Source organism: Elaeis guineensis, chromosome 14, assembly GCF_000442705.2.
Source record: "Elaeis guineensis isolate ETL-2024a chromosome 14, EG11, whole genome shotgun sequence".
Taxonomy (NCBI): domain Eukaryota; kingdom Viridiplantae; phylum Streptophyta; class Magnoliopsida; order Arecales; family Arecaceae; genus Elaeis; species Elaeis guineensis.
This window is the reverse complement of record NC_026006.2, coordinates 62,416,635-62,433,461: the sequence shown is the minus strand read 5'-3', so window position 1 is coordinate 62,433,461 and position 16,827 is coordinate 62,416,635. Positions and strand designations below refer to the sequence as shown.

The window sequence follows — 16,827 nt, the reverse complement described above, 5'->3', positions numbered from 1 at the left end:
GAGAACAAATGGATGGGCAAGTTATTCTAATGTTCCGGTCCTTTGGCTCGGCTAGAATTTTGGTTCAGAGGGCTACTAATATGTTGGATGGACATGTACCAACACGACACCCATCTTAGTACTTGAAGTCTGGTTGGATAAGTCTGACAGTCACTCTCAAGTTCAATAAGCATCGCAAATTTAACATGCAAAGCATTTCGCACAAAAATCAGACGAAATTTTAATCAGCAGAAAAATTGCATCTAACCGAGAACATGGAAACTGCTTTCACCTTCAAACATTGGTTCCAGTCATTAATTCCAACCATCTGGTTTACCACAAGTACAGGGGATAACATAGTCTGGAGTTCTAAATGTCGGCACTTGAGAAGCCTACTTGGTACTATAATATACAAACTGATACAGGAAATAACAATGACCGGATCAAGCTAGTTGATCTTGCTTATCAACAGACCACCTGTACAAAAGTACACCTAAGCTTGTTTATACAGCAGAGGATGTTCCCAGGGTTGGTCATTATGGACATCACATGCAACAATTCACATATCCATGTCAATGAAGAGATCCTCCTCTTCTTCCTCATTGAACATCTCATCAGCAAGAAAGCCCTCTGTTGCCAGGTTGCTGCCGCAAACAAAAACACCTCCAATAAATTGAGAGCTATGTGAAATCACCAAGATAGAATATACGTCCATCATTAGGTTCACAGAAGAGGTTACGACCTACCTTATGCAACAACATCGGAAGCTGACAACACGCTTCAGCTTCCTATTATAGAAAAAGAAATTGAACGACCATCTGCAAGGAACAATCTCCATGTCAGATAACTCAGCAATTGTTCGTCCATGATTAGATGGTCTCGGTTAAGAGAATCTTACATGGCTCCCTTCTCCAGAAAAGGGTCCCCATCAAAGTCTGGGTTGTAGCTGTAGATCTCACACTCATTTAGTTTTACCAGCTGCAGCAGAGGAGCATACATCCATGACTATCAATCATTTCTCCATTAGTCATAGGAAGAGAGAGATGTTCACCTCATCAATGGCCTTGGTCATGCTTTCCAGAAGGGAACTACCTCCATGAGCTATAGCCCATTCCTGTAACTTAAAACATTTTACACACACGTACACCAGAAGGCAAACAGCAAACCCAGGAAATAAAGTACAATTCTAGAGTTTTAAGCAATGGCTAGTTGGTCGAGATGAGAGGCCAAGCAAAGATATTTGATCAATAGCATGTGAAAGAATGTCTCTTCTAAGCATCATCCAATATTTCTCTTGGACAAATGTCAGTGCAACTCAAAGTCATCCACCCTTCCTGGGAGAAGGAATCTCAGCAATAAGTAACAAGAGATTATGGCATATGATGATTGGTTCACAAAAAGAAGGAAAGGTTATGCCCAATATTGAATTCACAAGTACCGATAGCACATTTTACATAGGCTCCTGATGTTATTTTTCAATAATAAGAAAGAAAAGCTAACAACAGTAAAACTCAACTACCGTTAAATGAACAGGTTTGATTATGACAAAAACCTGACCTATTATAAGTTGATTGATATTTCAATTAAGATATCTGCATGCCATAAAACCTTTCACATACATGCTTCAATGAGAAAGATTCGAGTCTTATTGATTCTTGAATGAATATTGGAGTCTCGTTGCTTCTTTAAAAAACATTGTCTCATTCAGCAATTAATGCAACTGCCTCAAAATTTCACATTCTCAAATTCCTCTTTCCACCATTGGCTATGCACTTCCATCAAATCTCCATTTATATGAACTTTATACAACATTCTACCAGGCTATGTTACACTATTGTGGTAGCCCAAATGTCAGATTCACTTGCTACATTACAACACCTCGCTCCTTACACAGGAGCGGAGAAAGCAGCAACCTTCGAAATAACCCCTGCTAAATCTGAAAAAATATGCACACCCTTGTATTGATAAACAGAGGCATGAGACATGAACGTGGGCATAATCATACCATTAGAGGTACGAAGAAGGAAGACAGACAGTATTATCAAATCCATTTGATAAAACCTATTGTAAGATTAAAGCATACCCTAGCAGCTTCAAACAAGTACGTGTCATATATCTGCTTGAAAGTCTCCCATTCTTCTTCTCTGAAAAACAGATGGGCCCGCACTGCACTGCTAAGCCAATAAAAAAATTGACAATATAATGTTACATAGAATATTAAATTGCACTCACCCAGTACACCTTCAGAGGCAAGTGACCCCACCACAACCCCATGAAACCAACATAAGAGATGAGCACAAATTTAGGGAAATGGAGAGAATTGAACTCTCAGCTCATAAAGCGACGGTTAAAACCATCTGTCAAACCATTTGACAACACTCCCAATGCTGGTAAGAAAGGATATAAAGCGGGTTGCCAAGCCGCCAGTGAAGCTGACATTGACATTACCCAGGATCCTTCTTCCCAGTTATTTGTCAAAAGTTAATGTCATCATTTTAAAAAGGAAATACCTGAAATCATAATCTGGATACATATGACTGAGAGTAAGAACCAGATATATCAATGTTCTGCGACTGGAACAAACAGGAGAAATACAAGGAGATTAGGTCTGCTAAAGCATCGAACCATACATAACATTGATATGGAAACCTCTTTTACCACCTTGATCTACTAGACAAGTACTCCACAGGGGATGAAGGGTCACTATCAGAAGATTGCCCGAGGTAGTCAAGAATCTGAACAGGGAAGAAAAAAGAACATAAATGAATAAAGTCTGCAGCCAAAGGAATTTGCACAGATCCATAACTTGAATAAAGACCTACATAAACTACCAGCTAATGAATAAATGAACCTATAAATCGGAATATACCAAGAAAGATGAGTGTCACAATATCATCAAATAAAACAACAGTCAAAAATCAATAATGCTGCAGGTGAAGTGACTGAAATAGTAAAAGAAAAAATAATGATAACAGAATTATTTCCAGCTCTATTCACTTTTACATAACCGTGTATATAAAAAGACGATGCTTACATACCAATGAATGCTTACGTACCAATGTGCCCATCAAAACAAAAATTAGATTGGAACAAAAAAATACCAGAACTGCAACAACTAGATAATTAACACACAGGATAAGAAAGAATCACATTCTTTAGGCCCTAAATCTTGTTTAGCAATACAATTTAAAATAAAGAGCTGAAAAATGCATCACTATCAGTATGCACGCACGCATGCATGCATACATGACAAAAAAGGATGACATAGTGCAATCCTCAAGCAACTGCCTGGTAAATAATGCATTCGTTTTTCCTCCCCAACAAAAAACAAGATCAGATAAGAAAGTATGGTAAGGCTCTTTAAAGAAATCAGTTTATGAAAATGGCTAAGCATTGTTCATCCACAAAATCAGAATATGTTATAAACCATATGGTAGAACTGGGAAACTAAATGATGAATCAGATGTTGTGATAGATTTAATTGTTATGACACGTCATAAGGATCAATTAACCCTTAAATTCAATTCCTGGTCATAACAAATGATTCACTGAATTAATTAAGGCAAAAAAGGTATAAAAGGTAATTAAATGGTATGGAATGCGTACAATCAGCTCCGTATAAATAATATAGGGTACAATCAACACGGCTGCAGGTCCCACCAAACAACATGATAAAAAAGCATAAATTAGGCAGCAAGTTTCATATATTTAAAAACAGCCCCAACACATTCTGAACTGCATAAAACTCCTACTGATTGAAATTTTAGGGGCACTACCAATCAAAAACAACCCCCACCCAAAAAAGAAAAAAACAAAACAAAAAGCTGTACAACAAGCCAGTTCTTAGAGTAGCAGTAGTTTTTTCTTGAAAAAAAAAATATATACCAAAAGAAATACTGCTATACATTTTCCTCCTTTCCATATTCTGTGTTAAAAGTAGTTACTGATTATCAATTTAACATAAGGGTCAAATGTGGTTAAAAATGCAACTACAAGCCATCATTCAGTTCCTGTGACAATGAAAACAAAGGATACAGAGCTTTGTTTGTGAAGTGGAAGACCTAAGCAGTAGCCAGCACATTAGACAAGCTAGCCCATGAAAAGAGAAAACAATATGCTCATATAATTACACCACAACAAACTAAATGAAGCAAGCCACGGTGTTCATTTAGATGCGCTGTTTTCTGTGCATTGAAGCATGCTCTTTTTTCATCATTTTTCACTTTTGGGTGATGCTCTAAAAGGTTTTCAATCTTATGGTTACAAAATCTGGATGCTGGCCCTAAATACAAACTCCAACCTGTAGACTGTATCATTACACTCACTGAAAAGACAAGCTTTAAGTGTATGGAATAAGAAACGCATATACATAAACTGTATTTTATATTTAATAATACGTTCTGGAGAAATAAGAAATCTTAGCAGCTAAGTCAAGCAAGTCAGGAAACTCTAAGTACCTCATGCTCTAAGCTAAGTGAGAGCTTTCGATCAGTCCCTGTATGTTTACCTACATGCCAAGGAAACAAATACCAAAAAAGTCTTCCAATTACATCAACAAAGTAAACAAGTCAATCAGAACCTATACTTACATGAGAATGCTTCAAGATTCCCTTTGATAGTACTTTCTCCAAGATTCAAATGATCGAGGAAAAGATTTATACTAGAAGAAAAAAAATAATGTATCTTAAGAATAACATTATAACGTTGAGACTGCGAAACATGACATCTTTAACAACTATTACTAGACTAGTTACATAGACTCCTAAGCACACCTCCAAGGAAGCTTAGAAAATACCTGTCTAAAGGAGTGTATTCTAGAAACTTCATGTTGAGAATTCATAAAATGAACAGAAGTGTATGAGTTTTGATGTCTTTCTAGCAGAAGCAGGCACTTAGAGTCTCCTTCTCATATCTGTGTAGTGACAATTAAAAAGGCCCAGTAAACTTAACAAGTTCAAGAAACATGGAAGCACAGAGAAATAAAGAAAAAGTGGAGAGTTAAAGATCGTCTCCTTTAAAATACAAGATATACCAAATATTGAATATGTAATTGAAGAATTTTTTTTTTTTTTTTTTTTTTTTGCTATCCTTGAAAATCACATCATGTTTTATAACACAATACATCCACTGATCCTTCCAGCAATAGAAATTATCTTGAGGGAAATAATACCTATAATGGAATTCAAGGTGCATTAAGCCAAGCCAAGAGAAATGATTAAGTCATGAAATTAGTTTTTACAACTCCAAAGACATCTAATGCAGTGATATTGATTTCAGAGGTAAGCGGTAAAACTGTTGTGGATTATATTCTCTCAAGCAACACCTACATAAACTCTAATCATCTTCTCGGGTGCAAACACACAAGAATTAAGTACAAACATGTATACACACTACTACTTTCCTCCACATGGATCTACAGAATGTAATTTCGATGTTTCAAACTCCATCGGGAAGAACACTAGTACATAAAATGACGGAAAAGAACCCAATACATATTCTCCATTAGCCTCTGTATTGATGGATCATCTTGACTTTTTATTGTCCGCATTACCCTAAACATATTATGTGCACACGTATGCAACATGTCTGTCTTTTCCTATTTAAAACTGTTTAACGGAACCAGATTTTCTTCTCTTTCTTTACCCTGTGCATTATTTTAATATAACTATTGAAATTTAAAGTCGTTTTTGAACTATAACTCTTTTATTACGGGGGGATCCAACCTAACATGGGTATGACATGAATTTTCTGAGTAATAAAAAGGTAATATTGTTCTTCTCTCTATCTTCCAGATCTGTGGCTTGACTTTTCTGCAAAATTACTTTAAAAAGAAAAGATTTTCATATCTCGATCCCGTCCTTAAAAGAGAAGGTGGTAGCAACCGTCTCGCAACATGAGGGAAAAATCTTCCCTTTTGAGACCAAATGAAAACCATTCACGCGTGTCATGACCATTAAGTACAGAAACCCTAAATTCTTTCAAACGCCTCAGAATTTCGGGTTCCTAGCTCGGATCTCCTAAGTAAAGCAGAGCGGGCAAATCCCTCAAGGATCCACTTAAAAAAGGTACAATAAAGAATTTTAAAAAAATATATCCAGCAAAAAATTTTTAAAAAGTACATTAATTAAACCCGAACCATAAAAGACATCTCGGATCAAGAAAGACACGGATTTGACACCCTAATTCGTCGACAATACCAGTCGCACAAATTAGCCGGGAAGAAGTCCCCGAAATTCTTCAAATCAAAGATATAAATAAGCGGATTAGAGCCTCGCTTACCTGCCGACATCGCCACGGCAAGCACGCGACAAGGGGAGGAGGGACCGGAGTTAGGACCGACGACCGAATAGGAAGGAACGGGTGGGAAGTTTTTTATTGGCTTTTTTCTTTTTCTTCTTTGGGGATAAAGATGTGGGCGTCATCACGCCTTCGTGCCGGCGCGGAACCTGACTGGTTGAGGAAAAGGTGGCCCCGGACGTGGTCGGCGGTACGAGCGGCACGCGTCACGTCAAAACCCGCCTTTCGCCTCCGCGGCGTGAAACTTCGTGCTTCAATTTCCAAAAGCTGGGGTGCTTAAGGAATCAGAGCTGATTTTAGACCATTAAACATCAGATAATCAATGATCTTAGATCATCATGATGATTTTATTTAAATTAAATATTAGTTTAAAAAAAAATTAAAGCCTACATCACGTGACAGCTTTTCATTAAGGCCACGGCGGGAGACGAAGTACTGCTCGTTCCCTCGGCTCGTCTTCTTCCTCCATATGTATAACTCCGTCTCCCTTGCATGGTTGGGAAGAGCTGGAGCAGGATTGTTCACAAGGTGGTGGTGGGGAGGTGGCAGGCCATTAGTGGTTACGCGACAATCCAACGGATGGATTTCGTGGAAGGGATAGCAAAGATCATAGATGGCTGCAATCATCGTAACTTCATTTGTAGCCGCCTATTAATTAAGCATGTTATCTTTTTCCCTGAATCGGCATCTTTATTTTAATAATTTAAAATCATGGATCCAGCCTGCAGTAAATATTTTTAGAGAGGGACCACTACTACTTGCGAGTCGTATTATAATTATCCAGATTCAATTATTTAGCCACTTATATCATAATTATTTAGGCTGAAATATTTGCAATATACCATCCAAACTCAAAACCTTGGCTCAGGACAAGCATTTATTTTTAAGTTGGCAAAGCCTCTTTTTTCTCGAGCTCTCGACCAAATGACAAATATTTTGATTTAGGATGAAGCATTTATAAACTGCCATGATTCGAATAGCATCTGGGAATGGCCATAGTTTAAAGGCTAGTAGTAGAGTATGGTGAGTTCTGATCGTATTTTGCATCGTACAGAGCTGCATAGCAGTGACGTGTCACATTGTCTGCCAAACATGATGCATCATGGTAAGTGCCAAACATCAATTCAACTCTGTGACGGAAGGATATGGAGGCGATCAAAAATTGTATACCCATTATGGTGCAAAACACATACCAGAGAAGATCTCGGCAGAAGCATGGCTCTTGTTAAGTTTTATATATATAATTTTTTTTTTAATAAGTTACATATCATCAGAGAAATTTTTTGTGCACCGCGCGTGATGATTCACTGACACACGGAGCCGGAAAATGGCGTGGAAAAAAAAAATTTTTTTTTTTTTGCCCAACCCGAGCCAATCACCAGGCGCATTCGCGCACCGCATGTGGTGCACAAAGAATTTCTCCATACCATCAAGACAATAGGCCACCATACTCTCTCATCCTCATTGGACCCAGCAGCTGGTTAAGGAGCCCAGAGATGAATTCAAACAGTTCATGGATCCCATAACCAGCTAAAGCCCAACAAATTTGAGCACTATTCCGCACAGTGCGGCGAGGCCGAGGGGGGGGGGGGGGGGGGGCGGGTGTTTGGTTTGTGGGGGGGGGGGGAGTCGGGGGTGGGGTGGAGAAGAAAATTCGCACAATGCTCCTGCTCTTCTCACCTTCTCCAGGCCGTCTCCAATCCATCCACCCGCTGGGTGACTGGCACCGAAAAGAGCTGCAGATAACCCCTAACCCTACACCATCCTTGTAAACCACATCCAAGTAGAATTTTGACCCAAAAATCACAGTCCGATAGTTGAGCCTTCTCTTTTTTTTCGTTAGACGGTTGAAAGCACCGGAATAATCTGAAGTTGGCTCCTCCCAACAGCTCACAACCACAGCACTCAATGTGATGTAGGACAGGTTTGGTTCACTGTTAAGTAAACTGTGGGTCAGTTTGACATTGAGCTAGGGCTTAATTTTCAGTCCCGTCTTCCAGTTCTGTCAACCAACCACACAGAAGTGGGACTTCCATTGGAACCCCAGTTCCACTCATCCGCTTCAAAATCCGAGCCAGCATCCCCAAGATGAAGCAAGTTGGTCATTTTCTCCATTGCAGGATAAACAAAACAGGGGCTCTGAACAAAAGTAGCAGTAACTGTATTATGCAAGTAAAAAGAAATAGTTTACCATAAGCTCATGATACAAAAGGACACTGCACACAATCTAATATTTAGCACACCGAAGTCTTGGCAGCAAGATGGAGAAGCGCCCGTTTATGGTAAATGGTGCGAAGCTTCTTATACTTCCGTATAAATGTTTGAAGGTCAATCTCCTTGTCAAGGAGCTGCCTGTGCAGCATTTCAGATTCCTCTTCCACTATATTCATTGCTCCTGCAGAGAATTCAGAAATCATCTAAATAAATTAACTTCCAGGTGTATTATAAATCAATTGATGTCCATATATTGAAGGATTCAGAAGCTTCTTTCCGCACATCATACACAAAATTGAGAGTATTACATTTATAATCACAATCAAGATTTTAAATCTCGTGGGATGGGACTGTCCCGATTTTCTCGTGGAATAGAACATGCCGCCATCCCGTCCATCCCAATACTTGGGACAAAAAATATCTCAAGACATCCTGATTAGAATGCTGAGGTGCTAGCGGAACAGTCTTATCCTGATATATGGGATGGTACCCCATCCCGACGTCCCACGAAATATCCCACCGACATCTGAATCTTTGATCACAATCATCATTTTCTTGATACGAAGAAAATGCATTCATATACTTACCATGCAACTTTTGAAGAAGTGAAGCCGGAGAATACAACTTTAGAGTTTCTTCCTTCTCCCTCTCCAACTCCAATAACTTCTCATGGGCAGCAGCCAACTCAGTTGTCCGAATGATAGTGCTCTGCATGTTAAATAAAAGCAGAGAAATCTCAATGAGAAACCAACAAACACTTGCATAATATTGTGACAAAGGCATAGCTTATGACTTCTTTCATCATTTGGACAGAAGCATCAGGCGCTTGGCAGGTGAGACCGCCAATCACATGTGATGCTTCTTATACATTGGTGAAATCAGTGACTATCAGTCATTATGCTGGTCCTAATAGCATTTTGAATGGTAAATATGAATCAAAATGGCAATGGAATCTTACTTGGTTCTTAAGCTCCTGAATTCGAGGTTCCTGCTCTAGGTTCTTCCCTGTAAATAAGAGAAAAAAATGTCTACAGTTAATATTTATGATGAAACAACTTAAGCAAATATTAAGCATAAAGGGCAGATAAAGCAACTCACTGGTAAGTTGCAAGGTCTCCTTGCGAAGTTCATCATGGAGCTGCAAGAAGTTGAAATGTTCAAAGTCAGCATGTAGACCGAAACCAGAATATAACAAAATATTGGGAGATAAATTGGAAACACAATATGATTAAGTTATTAACAGAAAAACAAAAACACCTTATGAGAAAAACTAGGGAACCTCACCTTTAGAACAACTATAAATTATCAGTTACAAGTGTCCCCATAAAAAAGGAAACCAGAGAGAGGATCCCACCTTCCATCCTACCATATCTCAAAGAAGGCTTTGTGTGAAAAGCATGAAAACCTGAGGTGTATAGCTTGGATGGGAGAAAAATAGAATTAAGTTGGAAAGCATAGTCATTATAACCTCCACTAGGTAATTCATTTTGCATATTTCTTCGCCTAGACTGAGTTATCAATCCAACATAAAACACGTGACAACAATTACTTAGACAACTTTAAGAGTTCTAGAGGCAGAAACTCCATTGGACTACATCAGTCATGTCAACATAAACATTGTAAGCTTTTCTATGTTGGTATAAACATAGGCTCTACTTCAGTTTGCCAATCCTTCTCAAAGTCAGAAAGGGTCAGATTGGCCAATAAGCTTAATCAACAATGGCTTTAAAGTACAATGGAGTTATCATTTTGATGTTATACCTTCGGAGCCAATACATAGCAACATGCACTGCCTTCACTTCTATAAGTAGTCAGGGATAACAATAATGCCAGGAGAACACCTTGTGCATTTACTCCAATTATGCAACTACAGAACAGTCGTGTATTCCATGTACAACTGAAAGAAATGGAAGCCACACGATCTAATTGGGGTTTTCTGAATTCTCTTTGATGTCAGAACTCATAATAGCATATTGATTGTTGACATGCAAGTTGGGGTTTTAATTCTTAATGCATGATGGGACCTTGATGTTCAACTAAAGTAAAATAGTGCTCATCATATGGCATCTTATTATCAGTTTATCACCATATACGTTTACCATTTCTCAGATATTCATTACCTGCAACACCAACAAATTACAGCTTTGAATTCATAATAATAATAGAAAAAAGGAAATCATATAGGCAGGAAGGAACTGATAGGGTGTTCATAACGCTGTCTTTATTATTCCTCACTTGGACAAACCTTTGATGCAATGATCAACTGTTGAAAACAAAAGCTCAAGGATATTTGGTACTGAATTATCAGTTGCTATTATGCAATCTAGAAATGTAGTCAACATTTGGGACAAACCGCTATAAACAAAAACTTGAAAATTTTGCAGCAACACTATTGGTAAATAGTGTCGAGTGCAGTATAATGCATGACGAAATTGGATCAAGTGCAATATTGCATAACCGAACACAACTAAGGAAACTTTTTTAACAAGTCATAATGAAAGGAAAGGAAGAAAAGTCTAGTTGTAAAGTTTAACTGTCATAAATCAACTTTTATATAAATAGCCTGGACAGAGCATGAAAAATGGTCTGACAAGAAATAAATACAATGTGCCTTCAACACTTACATTGTTCTGAATTTTTACTTGGTCAAGCGAATTGAAAAAGGCATTGTATGCCTCCTTGTCAGTTAAAAGTTTTCTCAACTCATTGATGCTGCACATAATCCAAAATAAATAATTCCAGAGTTAAAAGGGAAGAAGATGGAAGGACAGAATTCAAAGCTATACGCTCATGTGCATATGGATGAAGTAACTAGCTCTTGGCAACAAACAGGTGCCCACCTACAAACACATGATATGTTGAAGCATCAATCAAGCATCAAATAAGTAGTTTGTTGTTTACCAAAAGAAGTAGCTTATTCACTTTTCATTTGTCGGTATAGGTAAGCTGCGATTAGATTATCATAATAGATTGACATGGAAACCAACAATCAAACAGAAATTGATGGTTGTGTCCCTCGCATATCTTTTCATGAGCCTCTCTCCCTCCCTCTCTCTCTCTCTCTCTCTGTGCGTGCGCGCGTGCACGAACGCATGCATGTGCATGTACATGGGATGTTCATCTCCTCAAAGCAATTGCCGCTACTGCCACTCTAATAAGTGACCCTTTTTATTTGTAAAATTCCAACCCAGGAGCCAAAGCCCGAAAAGCCACTCCAAATCCATTGAAATCACCTTCAAACTCCTTTGCCTAAAATACTGCTACCTCTGATGATGGAGACCTAGGTTTTCTGATGGAATTGATCTTATCTATGTTAATGTGGAATACTTTAAGAAGGTGGTCTCCTAGTTTGTCGAAGCAAAGGCATCTGCTCCAGTCAGATTAGAATATCAAGCACATGCAATCTGACTGGCTAAGATATAGTAGTGTTTTGTTATCTACATGTAAGCATATATCAAAATGATTCAGAAATTTTATAAACATATAGCCTTAAACAAATCCTTTATAATACACTTGCTCATTGCTTTTGGGCCTAAATAACCATGATGAATCTTGAAAAAGCATATATCTCTTCCTATAAACACTAAGAATCACCACTACGAAGACAATTCTCTCCTAAAAAGCTCCAAATGCATCCAGGCAACACAAGAACATATTTATACTATATAGAAGCATCAATAAATTTCTGTGCACAAGTGATTGGGACCCTTGAATCCAATTAAGAGAATCGCAAACATTAAGATAATATCCTCAAATTAGAAATCCAATTCCACCAGGACTCAAATGTGATAGTGCCAATAAATTTCTCCACCAAGACTCTGCCAATTAATTTCCGTACAAAAGAAAATCATCATGTCTGTCTAAATCAACCCTCGAAATCTTTATTTACCTTAGATAATGTTTTTGATGTTAAATTGAGATAATATGATGGGAACAACATGCCGTCTGACTTTAAATCTAATTGGAGTCCCTTCCAGTTCCAAACTCAAGTTGATGGTTTCCTAAGCACACACTATCGGATTCTTGATCAGTGATGACAAATCGCACCCCCTATTCCTTTTATTCCCATCTCCACTTTCACGGCAGGCATAATTCATGTAAGTTGCCATAAATGGATGGGTTGCTCTGACATCCTGTAGCAATTACCCAGTCTAAACCCTTAAAAACCACCATGTTTGACTCTCCCATGATCCCATTGGAGAACCCTTTTGCTTTCTTTGTTGGCAGGTAGCAACGAATAATAATACTGTGAGTATATAAAAGATAAGCAACTCCTTGAAACCATAGATTTAAGCTAGCAAAAGATTCAACCCTGCTTCATGACGAAAAGCTTTACATATCCTATTTATTTCTTCTCATGTTACATTATGTTTTATTTTATCCGACCAACAAATTATTTTCCTATAATTTTGGATGCAAGTAGGTTAATGCTAGCCTTCTATTATTTAAGTTCTTTTTCTTGCATCGAGTATTTTTTATGCTAGGCTTCATTATTTTAAAAAAAATGCTAACACCATGTAGAAGTGCCAATATTTTCTACTTTTACATGGTATTTTCCTACTTATTTTTGTTATTTATTTCTGTTTTTTTTGGTAGAAATTACTAGCCTTTTTTAACAACAGCTTATCATCTTACACGTGAATCTGTACGTAGACTTTGATCAGTAATATAAATATTGGAATAATGTGCATAAGTTGGCAAAAGAATGCCGAACACATGTCAGATATATACCAATCAGGTGACTATATGGCAAGATAATTGACTGGAATTAAGACATTGAAAGTTACCTTTTATCCTTCAAACAAGTGATTATTCCTGCTGCCTCAGAAGGTGAAGGCTGCCCTTGCGATGGTGACTGAGGCCGCTCTGAAGCTCTCTGATGTGTACTGACACCAGATGTACTGGTTGGTGTGGCAGGGCGCGAAGGTGAATTAACCACTGATGGAGGGTACCACGATTGTGTAGGAATATCCGGGAAATTTGACGGAGACTGTTGTTGCTGGGCACCCCTACATGCAAGCATTGACTTATAGAACTTTATAAAAAGAGATAAAGACCGAACTAGCTGTCCCCCATTAAAACAAGCAAAACCAACTAGCTGTCCTGCATTCATTTGTCATTCTGAATTGAAATTAAAGCCATACTATAGAAGTCCTTTTTCTCTTGAGATAAGATAGCCAGGCTACATCAAATGTAAAATGATATAAGCTTTCTGCACCAAATTTATTAGCATGTTGGACTCTGACACTTGAGCCAGCAACCATGTAACAGAGAAGATTGTTTTAAGTTTATCTGACAGTTAAAGATAGCTTTATCTTTGTAAAATTATCTGGACCATTTAGGTAAAAGGTTGTATGAAATTCTGAACTCTGTTATCTCAATAAAAGCTAGTGGCTAATGGGATAAACTCCCTCAGTCTCTATTACATCAAACAAAACAAAAAAAAAAAAAAAAAAGAATTGCATGAAATGGTGAAGTCATGCAGTGATCTACTAGCTTAGCTAGGATGTGGACCATGTAGCAATACCTGAAAAGCCACAAGAACATTCATATGTGATAGGATCGTGGTAGTTAGATTCATCGCATTTTGTACCATATAGCCATTTCTCTGATATTAGAAACTCGTGACTTTACAAGTAAATCATATAATTGACTTAGATTGCAACAACTGTTTTATATCAGATAACATCTAACATATAGCACAAAGAAAATAAGCACTCCATGATTTATTTCTTGTTAGAATAATGGGGGAGAAACTTCCAAGAAAGGAACCATAAATAGTTCTGATTATGATTAACATATTACTATCTTTATGCGTCTACTACTTCTATTAATGCATTGAAATGGTTATGACTCCATAAAAAATAAATGATGAAGCAATGCAATTAATAGATTTAGTTACACACCGCTCTCCATGAATTTAAGAAAACTAATAGATCATTTATTCAAAGACAATAACAATAAACTCTACAGCGCATGACATGATTTTACAATATCATTCAATCCAATCCTTTTACAAATTGTGAAATAAATCCTCATGAAAGCACTGAGTTCATTTAAATACATATCATATGTTATTTGTACTGGATCATTGTGTAACAAGTCGTAAATTGATACAAACTGATTTTTTCTAATGACATAAATAGTATTCCTAAATAAAATTTTGATTTTTCTTGTCTTTTCTTTTGGAAAATAGGATTTTCATTTACTTCAAACACATCCTTAGTACTTCATTTAGTTATCAAGAAAATTATATACAATATTACACAAAAAACCCATTAAAATCAGTATCAAAGTTAGCTTGTCAGTTCTAACTTAAATCAAAAGTAAAATCATGTGACAGATTGAAATAGAAAGGCTCCATGTTAAAGTTCATAAAGATCAAGCTTTACCCAAAGATTGGAATTCTCCAGTTCATCATATCAGCTACTAGAACCTGCAAAATTAAAAAAGAAAAATCACTTTACAGTTTATGCCAATGAAATAAAAATCTCTCTTCTCAAAATAGAATTACAGACATAAAAATATTTGACATTATAGCATATTTACATGCAATTAAAGATGCATTTCCTTTTAGTTCATTGTCATATCCATTTTCATCTGCTCCTTTCTCAAGGATTTCCTTTTGATCTCATGCACATCCTACACTCTTCCTAATCCAATAAGATCTTCTAGCGGCAAGTCCCATATTTCTGCATCTCAAGCATAAAGTTATTGGTAGCTAAACAGATACTTCCGATGTTGCTATGGCATCATTATCAAATCTAAATCCAAAACTAAATTTTCATCAGTAGTTATCTTCAAAACTGTAAATATTCATCATATTTGGGCTCCATCATGTAAACTACCCTGACATACTTGAAAATTATCATAAATCCATTACATATTAATGAAAGAAATCCAGGCCCAATATATATATATAGCCTTGGCATCTACAGGTGATGATGCCGATTGGAAAACATACTACAGGATATTTCATTACATGTGGAAACCTGCGTTTGTATGGGGAAGAAATGAAATTATTTACTGTTTTGAACAGCCCCATAATGAAACTTTTGGACAGGAATTCAATAATAGTTCTTATAATGGACAGGTAAATGAAATGACTAAGAATTATATCATGTGATTCCCAGAGATATATTTTACAGCAAAATGTACATGCTCGATCACTTTCTATAGGATTTTTGTAACTAATTAGCTAAACAGACTTATTGAGGGATGAATTAACATTGATAAAATCTTCAACTATCGCACTAGGCTCTCCAGAAACTGGCGATGTGTAAAACAAGCTTGGAAGTTGATTACGCTGGTAACGCAGAATTTTCAGAAAACAAGTATTCCTCTTTCCCTCTCCCTAAGTTGCGATAAATACTTTGATCTTGCACTTTAAATTGAGGGCAAGCACCATATCTTTCTGAATCGAATTATATGGGTGCCACCAAGTTTCTCTGTACCTACTTTTTTTTACACAAAAAAATAAAAAAATAAGTCCACCATCTAATCCATATTAGATCGAAGGCTTCAAGTGACCCTCAAATCTTCTTTAAATAAACACAAGGGCATTGGAGATTTGATCGCAACGTTATGTCCTCATGTGACGATACAAACGATTTGATCAAATGTTATGTCCACATCACTAGATCAGAAAAATTTAAATTCCAATTCAATCCAGAATACCTACGTAAACAGATAAAAGGAAAAGAAAACCATGAACCGGAAAATAACAGATAGATCCTCCAATTATATCAACTCCCACAACCAGAAAAGCCAATCAATTGATCGGAAGACCCAAAAAGTGAGAACTAATTGTTCGAAAACCACAAGGGACAGAAAAAAAAACAGAAAAATCAGAGTTTTAAGGGGACAAATTAGGGGGGAAAAAAAGAGAGAGAATTTTGAAGGGATTTCGATTGTAGGAGAATCGAGATTTCCAGAAAGGATAGATACCTTCTTTATAGGTCCGATCGCTCGCGATGATGCAAATGAATTGATCTTTGCTTATGAGAATCTAAGAGATAACAAAGGGCGCGGAAGGGAGAAGAAGAAGCGTGGGGAGGGAGCGGACCGTGTTCTTGGGCCGCGTTGGAGGTTTTGTTGCGAAAATTCTTCGTTATAACTTTTCTTTTCGTCTGTGATTGGCTAAACTCGACCTCGTTATTACTGAAACGGATCCGGTCGAACTCAATCGAAAGCTTCCACCATCGGAATCCATATCCGACCATTAATGAGAAAGGATAAATTGGATTCGAGCGGGTTTTTTTAACATGTTGCCAAATCTGATCAATTGGATTTGAATGAGAAATTGGGTTGGTTGCCAAAGTCGATCTCGGTCAATGA

At 37.2% G+C, this 16,827-nt stretch overlaps 2 protein-coding genes across 9 annotated transcripts; both read right to left on the bottom strand.

The window, feature by feature from the left end:
• Positions 1-243: 243 nt before the first annotated feature.
• Positions 244-6,429, bottom strand: LOC105057250 (uncharacterized). Of its 6 annotated transcripts, none has more exons than XM_073248489.1 (11): positions 6,259-6,429; positions 4,775-4,891; positions 4,569-4,639; positions 4,437-4,486; positions 2,641-2,714; positions 2,490-2,552; positions 2,063-2,153; positions 1,031-1,093; positions 878-957; positions 726-797; positions 244-642 (listed from the first exon to the last, which is right to left on the bottom strand). In XM_073248489.1, exons 2-11 carry the CDS (start codon positions 4,804-4,806, stop codon positions 594-596), a joined length of 645 nt encoding a protein of 214 aa, XP_073104590.1. In that variant the 5' UTR covers positions 4,807-4,891; positions 6,259-6,429; the 3' UTR covers positions 244-593. The 6 variants fall into 6 exon arrangements, with proteins under 6 accessions (XP_073104590.1, XP_073104587.1, XP_073104589.1 ...); XM_073248486.1 differs by having other exon boundaries at positions 244-623; XM_073248488.1 differs by having other exon boundaries at positions 244-623; positions 2,063-2,150.
• Positions 6,430-8,416: 1,987 nt separating this feature from the next.
• On the bottom strand, positions 8,417-16,640 carry LOC105057251 (vacuolar protein-sorting-associated protein 37 homolog 1). Of its 3 annotated transcripts, XM_073248623.1 has the most exons (9): positions 16,438-16,605; positions 15,040-15,182; positions 14,883-14,926; positions 13,278-13,499; positions 11,115-11,202; positions 9,589-9,628; positions 9,449-9,495; positions 9,078-9,198; positions 8,417-8,671 (listed from the first exon to the last, which is right to left on the bottom strand). In XM_073248623.1, exons 3-9 carry the CDS (start codon positions 14,909-14,911, stop codon positions 8,511-8,513), a joined length of 708 nt encoding a protein of 235 aa, XP_073104724.1. In that variant the 5' UTR covers positions 14,912-14,926; positions 15,040-15,182; positions 16,438-16,605; the 3' UTR covers positions 8,417-8,510. The 3 variants fall into 3 exon arrangements, with proteins under 3 accessions (XP_073104724.1, XP_010938098.1, XP_073104725.1); XM_010939796.4 differs by lacking the exon at positions 15,040-15,182 and having other exon boundaries at positions 16,438-16,640; XM_073248624.1 differs by lacking the exon at positions 15,040-15,182 and having other exon boundaries at positions 16,556-16,579.
• Positions 16,641-16,827: the final 187 nt, after the last annotated feature.

Excerpts from the sequence above, each read along its gene's own strand:
- LOC105057250 (XM_073248486.1), bottom strand. The coding sequence starts at position 4,806 with ATGAAGTTTCTAGAATACACTCCTTTAGACAG. Across the intron at positions 4,640-4,774 it reads GAATACACTCCTTTAGACAG|TATAAATCTTTTCCTCGATC; the intron begins GTATTTTCTAAG and ends TTTTTCTTCTAG. Across the intron at positions 624-725 it reads TTCCGATGTTGTTGCATAAG|CAACCTGGCAACAGAGGGCT; the intron begins GTAGGTCGTAAC and ends TGTTTGCGGCAG.
- LOC105057251 (XM_010939796.4), bottom strand. The coding sequence starts at position 14,911 with ATGATGAACTGGAGAATTCCAATCTTTGG. Across the intron at positions 13,500-14,882 it reads TGGAGAATTCCAATCTTTGG|GGGTGCCCAGCAACAACAGT; the intron begins GTAAAGCTTGAT and ends GCTTGCATGTAG. Across the intron at positions 9,629-11,114 it reads AAGTAAAAATTCAGAACAAT|CTCCATGATGAACTTCGCAA; the intron begins GTAAGTGTTGAA and ends AACTTCTTGCAG.